Raw genomic sequence first — 20,000 nt, forward strand, 5'->3', positions numbered from 1 at the left:
GGGTCTCCACTGACCCCGACCTCCACCTGGAGGAACCCCAGCACACACCGAGGGAACATGGAGACTCCAGGGAGGAACCCTGTGGGAACAAGGACCTTCTGGCTGGAAGGAGGAAGTGAAAACCACTGCAGCCTGTATTACATTATATTATATTATATTATATTATATTATATTATATTATATTATATTATATTATATTATATTATATTATATTATATCATAATTTCTTGCCTGCGGTGCTCATCCTGCTGGAGGAACCTGAGCTGTGGTTGGATGGGTGGGGGTGCCCAGGAGGTGCTCCAACCTGGAATGTTCTGCTCATAGAAAACCTCCACAGGAGATCCAGCCTTCAGGGAACCAGCGTGGGTCCTGTTCTTTTGTCTCACCCCGGAGACCGACGTGAGGTCGGCCGGCGCGGGGGTTCAGAGCTCCGCCTGGCAGCGAGGAGCTCCCTGGTCGGATCCCGGGTTCTCCAGGTTCCTACTGGGCCCCAAAACATGCAGCGATTGGCTGGGCCGGCCCCGCCTGTCGTCCAATGGCAGCCGGGAAAGCCTGCGGCGACCCGCGGCCCCGAGAGCGGGAGCGCACGGAAGGAACCGACGAATGACGTTATCTATAAAGACAACAGCAGCAGGTTGGACACCCGTTGAAGATCTTGGAGGGGGAAACGTGAGTGGTCCTCCTGCTGTCAAACACCTGAGAGGTGAGGTCAGAAAAGACGGGGGATCTTGGTGATGACGGCTCGCGTTTATTTGATTTCAATGCGGTCAGAGCTTCGGCGAACCAGCACAAACCAGCCGTGTCAACATTTGTCTGAAAACCCGTTTGTCGGAGCGTCGCTCTGAACCGCTGCAATTAAACACACGACGGTCATTTAAAAAGACGTGAGGATTTCAAGAGACGCTAACTAGGGATGTGTTTTCATCTAAAAGCAGTGAGAGAGCGGAGATGTTCCGGCCGAGACCTGGTGCGATCACAGGTCCTCCGTCGGCCTCCGCCTGGATCGAACCCGTCCGACGAAGATACTTTTTAAAATCAGATTTCCTTTAAGAGGTTGATTTCCTGGATATGATGTCCTGCTGCTCGCGGGTGGAACCCGACCCCGAAACATGAAGGCTTTTAGTCGACAAACTGGAGTATGGGGCGTGTGTGTGTGAGTGTGTGTGTGTGTGTGTGTGTGTGTGTGATCAATGACTAACGTCCACCTTCAATGGAGAGGAGCGGTTCTGTTGGAGGTCCGGCGTGTGGAAGCGTTCTGGAGGAGGAACCCCGAGCTCTGAAGGAAGGTCTCAAGCTGTTTGCATGTTTTCTTGGATTTTTTATTTTCCGGTTTATTCGGCCGGCCCGCGTGTTCGCCTCCGAAGGTGCGGCGGCCGCGGGAATCTGTGAGTGAGGAGGCAGCGGGAGGAGACCTGCTTAGAAAAGGCCGTCTTCTATCTTCTACATGAGGCGTCCTGGTGGCAGCGGCAGGCGTGTGAGGGCGTCGCGAGAAGCTGCAACTTCCCGGAGATGTATTTGCTGGGGGCTTCGTGTCGGAAAAGGACGGTAGCGGTTGCTTTCTGTCAGCCGGAAACAGAGGATCTGCAGAAGGTGGAGAAGGTGGAGAAGGTGGAGAAGGTGTCGGGATGCTCGGGGACACATGTGAGAGACACGGGAGGGGCGCGGAAACAACAAGCGACATCCCCCGCGACCGTTTCCTCAGCTTTTACGTGAGCGGGCGGGTTCAATCCAGGGTGTCGGGCTCGGCGTCCATGCACGTCTCCCAGGGGTTGCGGGGCATGTGGGGCATGGAGATGAGGAGGAGGGCGACGCCGCTGAGGATGAGCAGCGTGAAGGAGGCGCAGGCGCAGGTGAAGGACCAGGAGTAGTAGTACTCGATCCAGATGGTCTCGTCGCTGTCGATCATCCGTTTGACGGACTGGCGCATCACCTCCACGGAGATGATGATGCAAAGGCCTGCGAGCCGACGGGAGAGCACGCATTCAAAACACGTCCGGCGAACTTCACGCCGAGAAGACGTTTGCGGGAAACGTTATGGACTCCGACGCCACCTTCCGCCCCGGCTCCGCCTGATCGCGGCGTCGGCCGGAGCGGAGGCGGCGTGCCGGAGGAGCTCCCGGGCCGGCGGCGTCTGACCTGCGAAGGCGAAGAACATCCCGGCGGGCCGCAGCAGGTAGTCCCGCCCCTTCCCGAAGGAGAAGACCACGCACAGCGTGCCCAGGATCATGAAGAACAGGCTGAAGATGGCGATGGCTGCCGCCGAGATGTTGTACTCTGAGGGGAAGAGGCAGTGATTCAAACTGGTGGAGAAGGCGGGGGCGTGTGTGTGTGTGTGTGTGTGTGTGTGTGTGTGTGTGTGTGTGTGTGTGTGTGCGGGGGGGGGGGGTGCGCTCACATAATTGCTTCAGTATTGCACCCGGGCCCGTTACGACACACATAATTAGCCTTTAAATTAGCCTCCCTTTAAAAACAACAGCCGTTTATCCAAACCGGCAAACACTCCATTTGCATGACTGATAAGAGGCTGGGAGCTCACTGCCCCCCCACACACGCACACACACACACACACACACACACACACACACACACACACATACACACACACACACATACGCACGACTGTAACAGCAAGGACTGCTCAGCTCCAGGGCCGCCAACAACGCCCCCCTCTCCGGTTTGTGTGTGTGTGTGTGTGTGTGTGTGTGTGTGTGTGTGTGTGTGTGTGTGTGTGTGTTGGTCCTTCATGCATGGTGTGTGTGTGTCTGTTTTAAAAAGGTGTTAATGTGTGCGTCGGAGGTGGATGAGCTTATTGTTATCAGAGGAAACAAGGTGGCCTTCTTGAAATAAAGGCCTGAGTCATTTTTATAGTCAAGTTTTTTAGAAAACATCCAAAATAACAAATATGTTGAGGAGATAATTTAGGCAAAATATCAGTTTTGTCACAACTGGACTTGTAAAACAGGCTATTGTTCTCAGAAGGTGACACCACGCAGGTGTGGTGTTTAAAGTCGGAGATGTGAGACGAAGACGGCGGCGACGCAAAATGATTCCCTCTTAAAACCCGAGGCAGAAGGAGAGCGAGCGAGCGGATGAAGATCCCAGGAAGAGTCGCCTCTCCTGGTGGAAACCTCCGGGCCTGGAGGAGAAGAGGCGGGTCGGCGTGAAGAGGCCGGCCGAGGCGCCGCTCGCGCACGAGGAGTCCCCGACGCCGTCGGGTCCGAGAGCGCCGATGAGGAGGAGGAAAACGCTTCCTCCCTTCTGGGCCGAAACCCACGGCTGCAGTGCGACCCCGGTGCACGGCTCACGTGCACGGCCAACCGAGACGCCACCAACCTTTCTGAGTCTTGACTTCAAAAACTTCGGCTTCTTCTCCCGACGTGAAATGCTTGAAGTAGGAGCAGTTTTTGGCTGCAGAGAGAGAGAGAGAGAGATGGATGAACACCGAGCAGATGCTTCAGGTCGTATCTTAGCAGTACCTTTATATACTGTATGTTAGCAGTACCTTTATATACTGTATCTTAGCAGTACCTTTATATACCGTATATTAGCAGTACCTTCTGCTCGCTCGAAGCGATCTCAGGCAAAACTGTTCTCAGTTCTACTACCTCAGTGGTGGAACAAACTCCCAGAAGCAACAAGACCAGCATCATCTCTCTCAACCTTCAAGAAACAGGCAAAAACGTTTCTCTTTCAGGACTTTTTACTGCGCTGATGCCCCAGATCAGGTTGGCAGCAAGTTAGGCTATGCAGTGTGTGTGTGTGTGTGTGTGTGTGTGTACGTTTGTGTGTCTCTGTCCAAAAAAAAAAAAAAAAAACCTCACTAACCCCAGCTTACTGTTCTGTATATTTCCTGTGCATCTTGTATTTGCAAGTGTATTTGCAGTCCTTATGTCCTCTATTGTAAGTCGCTTTGGATAAAAGTGTCTGCCAAATGTAATGTAATGTAATGCAATGTAATGTAATATAATGTAATGTAATGTATCTGCGGCCCGTTTGCCTCCTCCTGCACGGCAGCACAACTGAATATAAAGTGCGAGGCCGGCGGCGCCGCCTCGTGTGCGTCTGAGGCCTGCCGGCGTCCGTCCGCCGCCTCAGACGGGCGGAGGCGGCCGTCCACGACCCCCGGGCTGCGCACCGGTACCGGCCCCCGGACCAATTGGTGCCGCGCTGCGCACGAAATAATCAATTATTTCCGTTGGATTTATTATCTGAGTCTGAACAATCTTTATTTTGAAAAATCTTTTATTTTGAAAAATGACCAGAATCTCTCTATTACATGTGTGTGTGAATGAGAGGAACCCGGGTGGAACGCTGAGAATACAGGGAGTGGAGATCGAGAAGCTGGAGGATTTAAGATACTTGGGGTCGACGGTCCAGAGCGTAGGAGAGTGTGGAGAAGAGGTGAAGAGACGGTCCAAGCAGGTTGGAATGGGTGGAGAAAAGTGTCAGATAGAAAAACATCAGGCAGAAGGAAAGGAAAGGTGGAGGAGACGCTGGTGAGACCAGCCATGCTGGATGGATTAGAAACTGTTCCAACGACAAAAAGACAGGAGGCAGAGCTGGAGGTGTCAGAGATGAAGATGCTGAGGTTCTCTTTGGGAGTGACCAGGATGGAGAGGAGCAGGAAGGAGTCCATCAGAGGGACGGCTCATGTTAGATGTTTTGGAGAGAAGGTCAGAGATGGTTGGGTCATGGACAGAGGAGGGAGAGGGAAGATATTGGTAGACGGATGCTGGAATGGGAGCTGCCCGGCAGGAGGTCTAGAGGAAGACCAAAGAGAAGATTTATGGAGGTCGTGAGAGAAGCTATGAAGGTAGTTGGTGTGAGAGAGGAGGATCCAGAGAACAGGGTGAGATGGAGAAGGTGGATTCCCTGTGGACACCCTGAAGGGAGAAGCTGAAAGAAGAAGATTTTGTTCCAACCCGCACCAAAACACACCCCTGTGACTAATTTCTGCATTTCGCTCCACTCTCATGTGATCTGATCTGCTGGATCTCCATGGCGTTCTTCTAAAATGACTCATGGATTTCAGCACGCACTGAGAGGCGTCCTGGCTGGAGATCCAAGCCAGGATGGGTGTCGAAGTCAGACCCGTCTCCGTGCGCCCGTGCACCTCGGGTGTTTCCTCCAGAGTGCAGAGATGTTCTGTGAGTGGACATGCTCTCATGTTCACGTCCTCAGACGTGCTCCATCCATATCGGATGCATCTACTTCCTGGAATCCTGGAGGACTCGCCTCCTGACACTGGAGAAGCACAAACCCTCTGGATCTTCGATACTAACTCACGGCCACCAGAGGCCCGTTCCTTCCTCCGTCCTCCATCCAATCCATCTCCTCTCCGTCTCTGAGGGCCGCTGGAATGACTGTGTGTGTGTGTGTGTGTGTGTGTGTGTGTGTGTGTGTGTGTGTGGGGCAAAGGTCAAGCAGGGGTCTCTTCCCTCCTCCAGCCGTCAACCTTTCTCACTTAGATTAAACCCATAAAGCAAACGGAGGCTCGTCTGCGCACTGAGACAATATTTGTGCTTCAGTGCATCACCCGTGTGTGTGTGTGTGTGTGTGTGTGTGTGTGTGTGTGTGTGTGTGTGTGTGTGTGAGAGAGAGAGTTGGGCGGCAGAGGAGTTGTTTGTTATCCAGGATGAGAAAGAATCAAAGAGGTAACCTAGCAACAGGCTGCCTCAGGTCTGGGTCCTATCTATTTACCATGTAAAGGCATATCCTCAGTGTGTGTGTGTGTGTGCATGTGTGCGTGCGCACGTGTGTGTGTCGGTACGACGGGACGGGGAGGAGCGGCCGCGGGTCGTAGAGCGGCTCGGATGTGCGGATAGAAGGATTTCCCGTCCGCGAGGCTCCGGGTTCTTCCCCGAGGAACAAACAGTCGCCCGTCTTTATGCAAAATATGAAATAACCCTCGGCCCTGAACTCCTCCAGAGGAGGGGTGTTACTCTGGAAGTTATCTGCCCGGTGGGAACCGTGATAATAATGATAATAAGAAGAAGGATAACAACGGAGCGTTTGCTGAGGAGCCTCTGACCGCCCGGTGCTTCATCTCTTCGCAGTCGCAGCCGGTCTTATATTTCAGCGTCTCCATCGGGAAATTTGTCTTTGAGTCAAAAGCTGCCTCCATAATAAAGCGACATAACTAACAAAATCATAGCCCGCACACACACACACACACACACACACACGGACACACACACACACATTGCTTTGACGCCAGCTGTGATAAGGAGACAAACGGCGGTGCCATGAAGATGTTGTGCAGGTTCTCAGACGGCCGTGAAATGTTAATTTCCGGGGTCACTCCAGGTTGATGGACGGAGACGTGGATGAAGGACAGGAGTGAAGGTCCACGCCATGGATGCGGCTCATCTTCTCACCGCGCCGACCGTTTGAGGTCGCGGTGCTGCCGGTGGGAAGATGCCGGCGCCCAGCGGTGGCCGGCGCTGACCCTGCGGCTCGGCTGATCGGGAGCTTTGGTTCCGGAGTTTGACGGGAGGTTAGAAGGAAGCCACGCCTGTCGTCTGAGTTCCTCCTCCTCCACCTCCTCCTCCAGCTCGCATCTCCCTCCTCCTCCCAGATGTATTTGGGCGTCGGGCTTCTTTTTCCGTCTCCGCCGAACGACCGCCTAATTCTGGGTCAATGTGAGCGCGGCGTCTAAACGGCGGGCCGGCGGATCTGGGACGCGGCGGGGGGGCTCCGTCACGTGGGAGCCCAGTTAAAAACGGCATCGTTTAACTCGGGTCCTCGGCGGCGGCGGCAGAATCTGTTTTCCAGCACCGCCTTCTCCTGGAGCCGTCGCTCACGGGCCGGCCGGGCGGACTGTGGCTCCGGCTGCACTCGGGCCGCCTCAGAACTCCGGGCTCAGAAGGAAGGGTCTGGTTGAGAGGAGGAGGAGGAGGAGGAGGAGGAGGAGGAGGAGGTCTTCTGGTGTCCTCCCCCGGCGCCGACGTCTCCTCCACATGGCTGTGTTGGGCTTTTGTCCTTCGGTGATGGTCGGAGGACAGCAGCCCTCGAAGCAGGTGTGTGTCGGTGGTGGCAGGAGCAGGAGATGCAGGGATGGAGCTTTCAGAAGTAATAACATCAACAGTATCCAGTCAGCACGCCGGCGCGGTGGGCGAGAACCTTCTCACAGCAGAAGGTCGTGGTCGGATTCCCACGGGGTTCCTTCCTGTGCGGAGTCTCCGCTCTCCCCGGGTCTGCTAGGGTTCCTCAGGGTTCCTCAGGGTTCTGCGGGTTCCCGCGTGGCGCAGAGGTGTGGACGAGGGGGCGAGGGATCCGTCCCGCTGTGTTTGCTTCCACCGGGACCGTTCGTCCCGCTGTGCAAACCTGGATCGTGTCGGTTTCCAAAGAGCCCCCCCGGACGCTCAGAGGTCCTCCATCATCCGGGCGACCCGACCCCCCCGCGGCTCCCAGGTGGACTAACTCCCGGGCCTGAGAGGAAGCCACGCTTCACTGATCGGCAGGCGTGCGAGTTAATGATCCGGTCGCGGTGAATCTCTCGGCGAGGCCGCCGGCCAGCGACTGTGGGTTCCGGACGCCGCGGGGAGAGACTTTAGCTGAAGCTACGGGTTCAGGTTGGAGACACGGAGGGGCTGCGTCGGCCAAGGTCGACCTCCGACACGCCGCCGAGGGATCGCAAACACCCAAACCCTCCCATTCCGTATATTCACCTTAGGTTTTTGGTGGTAAATGTGATCCCAGCTCCCCGAAGGACCACGGCGGGTCGTCTTTATTCCTGATTATATTGATCATACACTTATTGGTGCCGGTTTATTGTTATTTTCAATCGTGTCTTTATAATTTTGATTGTTTATCTCGTGGACCTTCTTGCTGCTCCCAGAGCTCCTTCCAGCTGCAGCCAATCACCCGATCAGACTCACCCGGACCAGATCACCGGGACCCAGACCGGCACGGAGACCCCGGCCTCGCACTCTGTTTGTGACGTTTCTCCGGCCCGATCTCCTGGTTCTGGTCCTCCTTTGCTCTGCCGTTTCATCTGGCTGGTACCGACCTCCTCGCCCGGTAACTAACTAACTCCTCGCCTGTTTTCCCCGCTCCTGTCTGCTCGTACCGTCAACAAATAAGAAGCGCCCGCGGCTCCTCGCGCTGCGTTCGGGTCCTTCAAAGTCGTGCCCGTGACGGGAAGTCCTGCAGCTTCGCTCCTCTGGTTCAGGCCGAGGTCCACCAGACTCTCAGACACTCCTGTTGTGAGGGAGAGACCTCCTCTGCAGGAGATAATGATGGTTCAGTCCAAACACTTTTGCTGTGTGTGTGTGTGTGCGTGTGTGTGTGTACATGTGTGGCAAGGCCAATGTGTTCCTGCTGCTGCACGGCCTACATCTGGCCAACGTGCCTGTGCAGGATGAAGGGACGAGAACAGCCTGAAGACCTTTGGACTGAGAAGATGGAGGTGCAGCGGTGGTGTGTGTGCTGGGTGATCAGTGTGTGAGGTTGACCGTTTGAAAACATGCGCTTACATCACCTCGCTGTCTGAGAGCGAATCTGAAACTACACTGCCAAAGTTTGGCTCGGGGTGTGTGTGTGTGTGTGTGTGTGTGTGTGTGTGTGTGTGAATGTACATGCCGACATTTGGGTGGCATCTGCTTCCCGCAGGGAGAGGAATTCAAAAATGGAGGTCAGATCTGCCTGTGGAGCGCGGAGAGGACGGGCGCCACAAAATGGCTCCAGCTCAGGGACGCCACGGCGCCGGACGCCCTGCCTGCCCCTTCTTGCCCCTGCCTGCTGCCCCCTGCTGCCCCCTGCCCCTTCTTGCCCCTCCATGCCCCTGGACAGCAACACCAGACAGAATGCTACTCTGATTCGGCCATGAAACACACACACACACACACGTCTAGAGCCAAAAGCCACAGCTGTCCATCAAATCTCCACCGTAGCTCCACCTGCAAGCAGAGGCATCAGAGGATCTGCAGGAACCTTGAGGTTCCCCAGATACCCTCAGCCCTCTGCGGCCGCCGAGGGAAACCGAGAACGTCCCGCCTGGATCTGGTCCTCTCGAACCCGGAGGAGCCGAGCAGACCGGGACTTCCGTCTGAGATCTTTAACCGGAGCGGGAACGTTAAACCGGACCATCGGAGCCGTTCAAAGGTGGTTCCATACCTCCGGGCAGGGTGATGGGGCCGCAGCCTTTGCCCTGAGGGTCCTCCTCCACGATGAAGATGCTCTTTTTGCAGAGTCTCCAGAGGCCGAAGTGAGCCGCCTCGCAGGTGGCGTTGAGCTTCTCCACCCGGGGGCTGAGCACCGCCCAGTGGTCCGTCACCACCGCCGCCAGCATGGACGACATCCCCACCACGATCACCACCGACGTGATCTTCACCTTCGTCGCCTGCTCCTCAAACATGGTCCCGCCGGTGCCGAGACGCGTGCGTTAGCGAGCGTTAGCGTGACCCGAGCCGGTGAGAGCACCAAGATCTCCCGCCCAGGAGGTCGCCTGTTTTGCTCCGAGGTCCTCGGCAGCAGATCCGATCTCCAGGTGTCTCCGGTCCCGTCCTCGGCGTGGCTCCTCTGTCCTCCTCCTCCTCCTCCTTCTCCTCTCTGGTGCTCTGCCTCGCGCCTTGTGGTTGGATTAAAAAAAAAAAAAAAGAAAAAGGTGGTCCAGATAACAGCGGCCTAGTTTCTTCCTCCGGTCTCCTCCCCCCCGCCCGACGCCGAGGACCTTCAGCCGCCGAGGAGGACGAAGCCGTCCCTCTGCCGTCCCTCGGGTCGCCTGAAGCTCCGGCTGCCGTGAGTCCGGCAGGGGTCCTTCAATTCTCTTCATGCAATCACAGATTGACGTTCGCGTCCAGCGATGGCCATCCTGATCTACTTATCTCCTGCGGTCCCTCCCAGTTCACCCAGTTAGGCTCCCTGGTCTCTGGGGGGGGTGATCCACTTAACTCAGCCAATCAGCAGACCAGGTTTGAGACCCGGGTCCCACCTGACGGAAGCTGTTCCAGATCCAGACAGAAGAAGGTCTCCGGCCTCCAGCCTGGAGCTCAGCGTGGCAGCTGGAGGAGGGAAGCCCCGCTCGCCACCCGTTTCCCCGACGGCCATCTTTGTTTACCCCTCCGCCTCCGGCCCGCTTCCCGCCCTCCAATCACAGCGCTCCGCCTGCAGAGGCAGCGCCGGACCGTTTCCCTCTGTCGCCGTGGCGATGAGAGGAAGTCGTGTGTGTGTGTGTGTGTGTGTGTGTGTGTGTGGCTGTGGTGTGAAACCCTTCCTGCCCCCCCCCTCAGAGGCAGGTTGCAGGTGAGGAGAACGCAATCACCGGCCGACTGGTCCAAGAAATTGATTGAAGAAGATCAATCATCTTCTTCACCGACATTGATAAAAGCCCCCCCCCCCCAGAGAGCTTCCAGCCGCTGGTTCATTATTTGCCCCCCGGAGGCCCCCCCGCCGGCGGCGGTGTGGAGCGCCGCTGTGTCATAATGGCGTCTTCTCCCTCCAGCTGACCCTCTGACCCGGTTCATTACCTCCTTCCTCCTCGGGGACGGTGGAGACAAAACACCTCGGAGGCTTGTTCTCCACCGGGGGGGCAGGTGGGGGGCAGGGTCTCCATCCACCATCATCTCAGTGGAGAGCCATGGACTCCATCTTTGAAATTTTGACTGTGAAATGAAAGGCGGGGGGGCAGAGGCCCGATCCAGGCTGCTCCGCCGCGCCGCCATGACGGTTTCCGCCGCCATGAGCGCAGATTGAAGAGGGATTAAATTAGGCGGAGAGAACGAGGGCGGCGCTCCGACATCATCATCGACAGCATCTGGGCGGCGCCGGAAGGGACGCCGCTCATCATCTCCTGCTTTTCTTGCAATCAAACCCCCAGCCTCCGCTCGTGGATCTTCTCCAGGGTGGCTCCCGGGCCAACGGGGAGCAGAGGCCGTCCCCGTGGACGCACCCGGATCATCCCTCATATCACCCCGTTTGGGTTTTCTGGGTCAGGAACTCTCGAGGCCTGCTTCGGTCACCCTCACGGGAGGAGTGATCGGAACGCGCGGTCGGATCGGTGTGTTTTCTCCTCGCCGGCGTTTGGCGGTGTATTGGTGAAGCGGTGGGTCTGAGGTCCGGCCGCGGGAGGAGGTCCAAACAAGTGTCTGCTCCTTCTGGTCCGGCTTCTGTTTAACCGCTTCTTTTTAGGTGTTTTCGATAAAGATGCCGTCCGGAATCTGGCTCCCGACCTCGTGTTGGAGATCTTTCTGAGATGATTCAGAGGTCTTCAGACTGAGAGATGAATTCTGTTACCGCCGATGCTCGCGTGCAAAAGAAGAGGCGCACGAGCCCAGCCAGGTGACCCCGATTCAGTTTATTTCCTTACTTACAGCACGTCCGGGCCGACAGAAGACGAGGCGTTGAAACCAAAGTTCACGTCCCGATCCAGAGGAAGCATCAACAAAGGCACCGGAGAAAAGAAAGCGCTTCTACCCTGCGGTGAGTTTCCCGCTCCTCCTTTCTGGCCGTGTTTCATCCACGGCGTGCGGCGGCGGCGGCGGCGGCGGCAGGAGAAGGACGCTCACCATTTACAGCAACACAAAGCCCAACATGGACGCGGCTGCACACATGCAATAGAAAACCAAAAACCTAGTGACCTCTTAGGAGGCCGGCGCTACTCCACGGTACGAAACACAATATCCAACACGTTCACGTCACTTCCACCGCTCACAGGAAAAGCAGTGTGTGTGTGTGTTATTTGAATGGCAAGGATAAAGTTCATGTCGTTGAAGGGCAGCACAGGCTCTGGACATCCCATGATTGGCAGCTTCTCTGCATTCCTTCCTCAGCTTCACATCTCACACACACACACACACACACACACACACACACACACACACCTCCCATGCCGGATCATCAGCAGTGTGAGATCTACTAGCGAAACGCACGGATGGCTTTTTGATATGAGCTCAGCAGGGCAGCGGAGGTGTCTCCTGCGTTTGGCCAGGCTCTCCTGCCCCTGAGAAGCCCCTGAGAAGACCCTGGTCCAGCAGACGGGCCTCCTCACGCCTGTCCGAGGGATCTTCTGCGGCGGGTCGGCCTGCGGTCCGGCCCTGACGTGGCCGGGCAGCAGGAGGTCCCGATGATGCCGAGCATTTCCTGAGAGCTGAAAGGGAGCAGTGGCGTGCGTGCAGGATGGCGGCCTGCGTGCGGGCACACACACACACACACACACACACACACACACACTCACACTCACACTCACACTCACACACACGTCTAGCGGAGTGTTGGCTGGCAGACGCTCCTCGGGCGTCTGTCTGGCTCCTGGCTGTGCGTCTCTTGGCCTGGGAGGTCCGGGCCAGAAGGCTCCGGGCCGGCGCTGCATGGAGAATGGAGGAGGTCTGAGGAGAAGGACGGCGTCTTTGAAAGAGGTGAGGAGGTGAGGAGGCCCGTCGGCCGAGTCGTCCCACGTATGTAAGGGGTATCTTGACCCGCGGTGTATTTACAGTGCGATGAACCCGCCTCATCTTCTGTACGCGACCGGCGGAGGTCGGGGAACCCGGCGAGAAGGCCGGCGGTTCCTCCTGCTGACGGGAGTCCAGGAGGCCGTGAACTGAGCCGTGAACTCTCCGCAGTCACACCCACCCAGATGCTGAAGGTGAGAGATCTCCTCCTACGTGGATGTGGACGCCATAAAGCCTTGTCTTTCGGCTCCTCAGACAGCAGATACTTGGACTCATCCAGACCGCCGGTGTCAGATCTTCCCGTTTCACCTGAAAGCCCCGGCTTCCCGTCGGACCCGGAGGACACTCGTCCTTCCACGACGAGACCCTCCGGACCTCCTCCGGGCTCCGGTTCCTCGGTGGGGTCAGACGCAAAGTCCGAAGGTCTCTTTCCTCGGGGCTTCGGCGGCCTGAAGGTCGATCTTCAACGGTCCACACCATAAATCTGGACCGCCCGCTCGAAGATACGAGCGTGCATCTTCTCCCTTTGGTGAACTTCAAGCCCCGCGGCGTGCAGTGAACATTCAGGAGACGGCGACCGAGCGGGCCGGGGTTCGGAGAAGATGCCGAATTCGTACGAGACTTCGGGCTCGAAAGTTTTAGGTTTTTCCAAAAGGCAGTTTGATGCGGCGCGAGGAGGGACGGCCCTCCGCCGGCCCGGAGGGCTGAGCTTGGACGGGGAGGAAGGACCTTCAGCTTGGGTTCTCGCTCCTCGGGGCTCCTCGGGGCCGGGAGAACATGTCATTTAGCACCTTGTGAGGGACGGCGCCGTGCAGCGGGTTCACGTCTGAAGCCGGATCGGGACACGGGTCGACCGGTTGACCGATGTCGTCCTCTCGTCCTTCGTCCGAAAGCTCCGCTCCAAAGATGGCGGCCGTCACGCGCGCACGTCCTCCGGCGGGTCGGCCCCGGCTCTGCGAGAGGGTCCCTGTTGCCGCGGAGGTCTTTTCACACGGGCGTGGTCCTCCGGTTCACCCCATCCTTCAGGTCGTTGGGGAAACAGTTGTGGACCTGCAGGAACTCGGCGGCCGCCTCGTGCTCCGGGCTGTAGGTGTTCTCCGTCACGCTGTCCCTCGCCAGGGCGTACATGGACAGCTCGTCCAGAGGCCCGCCGGAGGACGGCACGCCCTTCAGTCCCACCGGAGAGTTCTCCCGTGAAGCCTCGGTGGAGTGGGAGCTGGCGTGGGACGCCCGCCGCCGGTAGCGGAAACTCGGTATCCTGGAATACGGGGAGGAGGAGGAGAGGGAGTGGATGAACTCGCGGCGCGCCCGCCAGCGGATCTCCTTGTTCTTCTCGATGTAGATGTTGATGGCGAGGACCGCCACCGTTTCGGCTACGATGAAGGACAGGGCGCCGAAGTAGAAGGACCAGCCGTAGGAGTAGGTGTACTTCTTGTCGTCGTCGCGTTTGTCGTTGGGGTCGCCCGCATTGCTGGAGATGTAGACGATGATGCCGATGATGTTGCTCAGACCTGGAGGACGAGGAGCAGAGAGCCCAGATAAGGAAGTGACGGAGGAGACCGGCCCGGCCGTCCGGTCGGCCCGGCCCTGGAGGCGTGAGCCGCGACGGGGGGAAACGAAGCGCGCCTTCAGGGCGGCGCCGTCGATCGGACGCCGCCCGGAGCCACGGCGACGCGTCGAGTCTCGGCCTCCTCACCTGCGGCCACGAAGAGGATGCCCGCGCTGAGGAGGACGTTGTTGGTCTTGTTGTAGACTCGGCCCACGCCCACGCACAGCCCGCCCAGCATCAGCAGGATGGTGCTGAGGATGGGGAACACGCTGGAGGCCCGGACTATACCTGCAGGGACAGCGGCGTCAGCAAACACAACCTTCACCTTGGTTTTCCCACAAATTTCCTCAAAATCCAGCGTGAAGCTGGAGACTCCTGCTGGAGACTCCTTCAGCGTGAAGCTGGAGACCCGTTCGGGGTGCGACTGGCGCTCTCATGAATTATTCACATCGGCCCGCGTATTTCAATCGACATCCGCCGTTTGTCGGAAAGCCGGCAGAGGTGAGGGCTGGTCAGCGGCGCCGCCGGAGGAGAAACCCAACGCTCCCCTGCAGGTTCTCCGCTTCGGGAGCGAAGGTGTTTTTGTGGGCGGCTCGTTGGCGTCCGCCGGCCGCCTGCCGGGCCGCGGCCGCTCCCTTCACAGTTCCGGCGAATGAAAACGCGCCGCGATATGATGACACGCTGCTTTTCTGAGCAAATATCAAAGTGACACCGGGCTTTTTAATGTGGGTTGTCGGTGCCCGTGCACGCAGCTGCCACCTGGGGGGCTTTTCATCTGGTAAATATCAACGCTATATTCCATGTCTTGGATAACGGGTGGTTTCACTGGGAAGCCCTCAGGGGCTCTGAGGTTCTTTTCAGATCCTCCAGCCGGTCCTGACGCTGAGCCAGTGCTCTTCGGTCCTCCTATGGGAGGAGGAGGTGAAAGGAGTGAAACGTTCTCAGCCTCTCCTCAGGCGATACGAGGGCTTGCGCTTTGCACGGAATACTCCGGTCAGCTTCAGCGTAACCACGCCGCTGATTCGACGCCATTTCAAGACTCCTACTTCCTGTTGAAGTATTGTTGGTTTGGGGTTCTGGAACTGACAAGATGGGAAGATATATTTAGTTTTAAAAGGATTTTCCAGGTTTTATCGTCACAAAATTTCATGAATAGTTTTAAAAAGAACTATTCTATTGAGAGACTTTATTTGTGTCATTTTTCCATCCAAGAGATTTCTATCTACATGAGAAGCTTTTCAGCAGAGCCTCTCAGAAGCTGCGCTTCCTTCTCAATCCAACCCAGCATTGGTGGGGTGAGCGGTCGGCCTCGGTCGGCCCCGGTCTGGCCGGACCAGGGTGGACCAGGGTGGACCAGGGTGGACCAGGGTGGACCAGGGTGGCGGGGAGTGTAGGACATCTCTATGATGTTCAAAACCTCAGATCTTCTAAAACACCTCCTTGAATGAGGTGGCAATACGAAGCCTCCAGGAGAGAAGGTCCTCACCTGGTGTGTCTCCAGAGAACCAGCTGACACCTGACACAGCAGAAGCCTCACTCCACTGTCCAGCTGCAGATGAAGTCTCCATAAAACTCATCTCCAAACATGTTCACGTGGACGCTTCCACCTCTCATCTGATGAACGCTCGCAGTCCTCTAACTAACCTTCTCGCCGGCGTCGGGAGCTCCATTTGCATTTAGAGCTGAAACAATCATTTGTGGGACGCTGCAAGGGCTCTCCAGCCACCACCGCCTCCCCCGAAATGGATCTCCAGCCTCTCATCCGGCTAATGGAGCGCGTGAACCTTCCACGAGGCTCTCGCGTTCCTCCGGCTGTGACCGGCAGGTCCTCCGTCCGGGACCTTGTTTGACTTTGACGCGGAACGGATCGGGTCCGGGTTTCTGTTCCGGTCTCAGATATGACCCGGACCGAAGCGAACGACAAAACCGTTCAGAGGGTTCGCAGGCGGACGCTCAGACGTCCTCTGAGGGACGCGTGTCGACGCCTCCTGAGGACGCCGCTGGTGGACCTGCTTCAAACCGGGTTGGAGCAGGTTCCCTGTTCTCCTGCGGTCACAACTCATCTCTGGTTCCTCTTTCACTTCCAAAAAAGGTGGAAAACTAGACTAGAAGTTTCTGCTCTTCTTCCTGCCATACGTGTGTCTCATAAGAGTGAACGCTTTGTTAAAAGAAGGCGGCGGCGGCGGCGGCGGCGGCGGCAGGCACTTACGCAGCAGGTACTCGGAGCTGTCCGTGTCGTAGTCGTTGTCGTCGGGGAAGTGGTTGATCCTGTAGCAGCTGCCTTGGTTGATACCTGCCGGGAGACACGGGACCAGATCAACATGAGTGAGGAGCCTCGGGCCGAGGCTCACGCCGGCCTCCCCTGTCTTATGTCATGGAAACGCCCGAAGTGAATGTCTGCCGGAAACCCGGCCGGAGCAGGTCCAGAAGACACCGGTCCTGGGGCTCGGCATCAGATAGTACTTCTGCTCTAATACGGGCCGCCATCGCCCCGGCAACTGTGGACTCCTTCGGGGATGGCCAGGCGGCCATTTTGAGCTTGTGTGTCTAACTTTGCTAAGCTCCTGGAGGAGTGGGCTGCCGATCCGAGCCGTCTCGGCTCCTCGGTGGAGGAACGAACTCCAGAAGAAGGTCAGAACGGCGCGGTCGCTGCCCAACTTTCACTGTGAGCTGAAAACATTCCTCCTCACCAAGCACTACCCTACTCATCGCACTTAGCCGAAAAAACAAACAAAAAAGAAAGGATGAAATGCATGTATGTATGTCGATGGTTCCGAGATGGCTATTTGGTTGAGTGGCCACTTCTGACTCCCGACGACCGCTACTTCGGCTCTTCTTTGACTGAATTATACTTTTTGTAAGTCGCTTTGGATAAAAGCGTCTGCCGAATGACTGGAATGTGATGTCATGTAACGGTTGGTCTGCGGCGTCCACACCCTGCGGTCTGCGGGTGCAGAGGACGTCACGGACGAGACGAGAGGAACATGCAGGGAACGTGCCAGGCCTTTATCAGCACTGGATGGGTGGAACTCAACTGTGCGTTAAAATGGAGTGAAGTGACAAACACCCACATGGGCTGGAGGTCCCGACACCTGACGCTCTGTTTGTCCTGGTGCCTTCAGGTGTCGCCTTGCCTGCGGGATGAAAAAGCTTCTGGACCTGAAGGTCAAACAGGTGATGGCCCGTATGTGTGTGTGTGTGTGTGTGTGTGTCTGGTTCTGATCCAGCTGTAATGGAGCAGAAACGGAGAGGTGCTTCCCCCTCGCGTTCCCTTTTCAAAGCTGTCAATCAACCGCTGACCCCCTCGCCGCTACCCCACCCACCTACCCACACACACACACACACACACACACACACCTCGTCCACCTTCGGCGGCCTCCAGGAGGAGCGTGGCCGCGCTGCCTCGGAGGAGTGTGTGTGTATCCTGTCAGCGCCGTTCACGCTGAACAGGAAGGTATGAAAAGGAGGGCGGGCGAGACGTAGCGGAGCGTCTGCACGCACGGCGGCGACAGGAAGGCGTTCTGCCAGGATCCCGAGGAAAAACACACACGTTCTGCTGAATGAAGCCGCTCTCCATTCACGTTCCCGGACGAGGGTGCGTGACCTCCGGGGAGGTCCTCGCCGACGGGCGCCGCCACGCCGTGATTCAGCCCTGCGTCAGCGCCGGGCATTTAATGGGACGTGGCACGAATCAGGGCCGTGCACAGGTGGAGGAGTGAGTGCAGGAGCACATTAGGAGAAACAAAAGGCAACGTACTGGTGTGTGTGTGTGTGTGTGTGTGTGTGTGTATGTGTGTGTGTGTGTGGGGGGGGTTAATGGATGTGCACAGTAATGCTGGAAGCTCTCCAGCTATTCATTCTCCCTCTGAGCTGTGAATACCACCGACACTTTGTCATGCTGCACACAACACCCACTTCATTAAAGGGGGGGTCATTTGCATGCTCTAACATGAGCGGAGGAAGTGTATGTATGTGTGTGTGTATGTGTGTGTGTGTGTGTGTGTGTGTGTGTGTGTCCATGATTGCATCGCTCCTGCTCACGCCGGCCCCGCCCCCTTTCACCGATTCACCTGTAAGATCACCTGAGGAAGGCCCTGGAGCCGAAGCACCTGTGTGCGTCTCGGGCGGCGGCGTCCTTGACGGCGAGCGGCCGCCTTAAGTGGGTCTGCCGCTTCATCGGGGACGTCAGACTAATTAGTGTCAGATCAGTCGTGCAAATGGAGCACACGTTTCTGTGTCTGGTCGCTGATGGGAAATCTGCTATTTTGAGCTGCGATGTGAGAATTTTTTCCCTTTTTTTGGGGTGAAAAAAAAAACCCCAACCCAAAGCCGGCGTGCGCGGAGGTGAGACCGCGACGGGCGTCGGAAACAACAACAACGCCGTCACCTTTCCGTACCGCTAATTGAGTGATAGCATCCAACCGGCAGCCGGGGACGCTGCTATTCATCTTTACATCAGCCGAATGGACTCCATTCTACCAGCACGCCATCCCCAGCCTGTCTGACGCCCATGTCTCCTGTGTGTGTGTGTGTGTGTGTGTGTGTGTGTGTGTGTGTGTGTGATGAAGAATGGAAGGGACAGAAAAAGTATTGCAGCTGATTGCGATTGGGATGAGAAGCGAAGGCCGTCTGGCTGGTGATGTATGGCAGACAGTTATCAGCGCTCAGGCTTTGACAACAAATGTGCATTTTTTTCCTAACTGCACGTTTGTGTATGTGTCTGTGCGTGTGTGTGTGCACATGTGTGTGTGTGTGTGCACGTGTGCACATATCAGATGTAAAAAGGGACTGTGGTGCAAGGAAATGAAACCACAAAAGCCAGGAGAGGAAAGGAATGATGGGATTGAGAGAAATCAGGCGTCTCCAGTGAGACGGTGGAAGAATGGGTGGAGGAGGAGGATGGAGGGTGGAGGAAGGAGAGGTGGATGGAGGAGGAGGAGAAGGTGGAGGAGAAGGTGGAGGAGAAGGACCCATTTGGACAGCAAAGCCAGGTGTCAGTGAGGGTTTCCATGGGGACCGGAGGGTTCGACCCAGCGGGGAGACCAGAACAAACATCAAATGAGTGCCGGTGCAGAGAAAGGACGGCCGCATCAGAGGTGCCCAAGAAAAAAGCAGAATGGGTTTGCAGGCTCATACATGTGTGTGTGTGTGTGTGTGTGTGTGTGTGTGTGTGTTGTGACAAAGTGTAAATGAATCTTACACAACTGACGCCGGTGTAGAAACAGTGGGCAGCAACCGGAGCTCTGAAGCCCCACGCTGAGCATCTGCTCCTCCTTCCATGGCAACCCGTCTCAGGCCTTAATCAGCTCCTTTCCATAACCAGCACACCGGGGCGGATTCCATGTGCACATTCACACACACACACACACACACACACACACACACACACAGCTGTGGCGCCGGCGGCATCGGGACGATCATGACAAACATTGTGATTATTATTTTGGATTTCCAAAGCACCTCGGCAGAGACCTCCTGGACTCATCCACGCCGGCACGCGCTGGCGGCGGCGGCGGTGGCGGCTGTTCGCCATGGCAACCAGCTGCATGGCGGCGAACCCTGAGACCGTCACACCTCGTCAGCTCTGAGAACTGACTGATGAATGAAGCCACGCGAGCTGAGGTCATTGTCATGTGGGCCCGGAGCTGCTTGCCGCTCTCCACCAAGCACGGCGTGGACGCGTCTTCACAGCCTCGCGGCGACAGAAACCCAAGGATTGTCCAGGCTGGTCCTCCAGCTGCCTCAGGAGGCCAGAGGTCACACCTTCTCCCACGGGTCAGGAGATGCTTTGGGTTCCTGAGCTGGGGTTCGATCGGTGATCTGATCCCGTCTTCTTTCTCTGAAGCTTTGCTGCTGTCGTCTGCAAAGCGGTCTCAAGGCGGAGGAGCCAAAGTTCTCCCTGATGTCCGTCCTGATGGCCTACCTTACCTAGAAGCTTCTCCTTGGTCTCCAGTATATCTGGAGGTCACCCGTCCATCTCCCGGCTCACATGTTCTTCCTCCCGGTCCCTCTTCATCTTCTCCCGCTGCCACCTCCCGCCTCCATCGGCCCTGCTCCTCACA

General features: G+C 57.0%; 2 protein-coding genes across 2 annotated transcripts in view; both read right to left on the bottom strand.

The window, feature by feature from the left end:
- Positions 1–802: 802 nt before the first annotated feature.
- cacng1b (calcium channel, voltage-dependent, gamma subunit 1b) lies at positions 803–9,700 on the bottom strand. Its single transcript, XM_086176002.1, has 5 exons — positions 9,118–9,700; positions 3,334–3,408; positions 2,137–2,274; positions 1,710–1,956; positions 803–1,581 (listed from the first exon to the last, which is right to left on the bottom strand). Exons 1-4 carry the CDS (start codon positions 9,356–9,358, stop codon positions 1,724–1,726), a joined length of 687 nt encoding a protein of 228 aa, XP_086032128.1. The 5' UTR covers positions 9,359–9,700; the 3' UTR covers positions 803–1,581; positions 1,710–1,723.
- A 1,578-nt stretch (positions 9,701–11,278) lies between these two features.
- cacng4b (calcium channel, voltage-dependent, gamma subunit 4b) overlaps positions 11,279–20,000 on the bottom strand; it is an 11,709-nt gene continuing 2,987 nt past the window's right edge. Inside the window, exons 2-4 of the mRNA XM_086175359.1 lie at positions 16,148–16,231; positions 14,086–14,226; positions 11,279–13,900 (exon numbers count right to left, since the gene is read on the bottom strand). Of these exons, the coding sequence (XP_086031485.1) occupies positions 13,377–13,900; positions 14,086–14,226; positions 16,148–16,231 (749 nt within the window). The 3' untranslated portion in view covers positions 11,279–13,376. The remainder of the gene's footprint in view (positions 13,901–14,085; positions 14,227–16,147; positions 16,232–20,000) is intronic.

The sequence above is a fragment of the Fistularia commersonii genome, chromosome 28 (assembly GCF_037954325.1).
Source record: "Fistularia commersonii isolate RoL2024-O1a breed Wild chromosome 28, RoL_Fcom_v1.0, whole genome shotgun sequence".
Classification (NCBI taxonomy): Eukaryota; Metazoa; Chordata; class Actinopteri; order Syngnathiformes; family Fistulariidae; genus Fistularia; species Fistularia commersonii.

Excerpts from the sequence above, each read along its gene's own strand:
- cacng1b (XM_086176002.1), bottom strand. The coding sequence starts at position 9,358 with ATGTTTGAGGAGCAGGCGACGAAGGTGAAGATCACGTCGGTGGTGATC. Across the intron at positions 3,409-9,117 it reads CCCCATCACCCTGCCCGGAG|CCAAAAACTGCTCCTACTTC; the intron begins GTATGGAACCAC and ends CTCTCTCTGCAG. Across the intron at positions 2,275-3,333 it reads TGAAGTCAAGACTCAGAAAG|AGTACAACATCTCGGCGGCA; the intron begins GTTGGTGGCGTC and ends TCTTCCCCTCAG.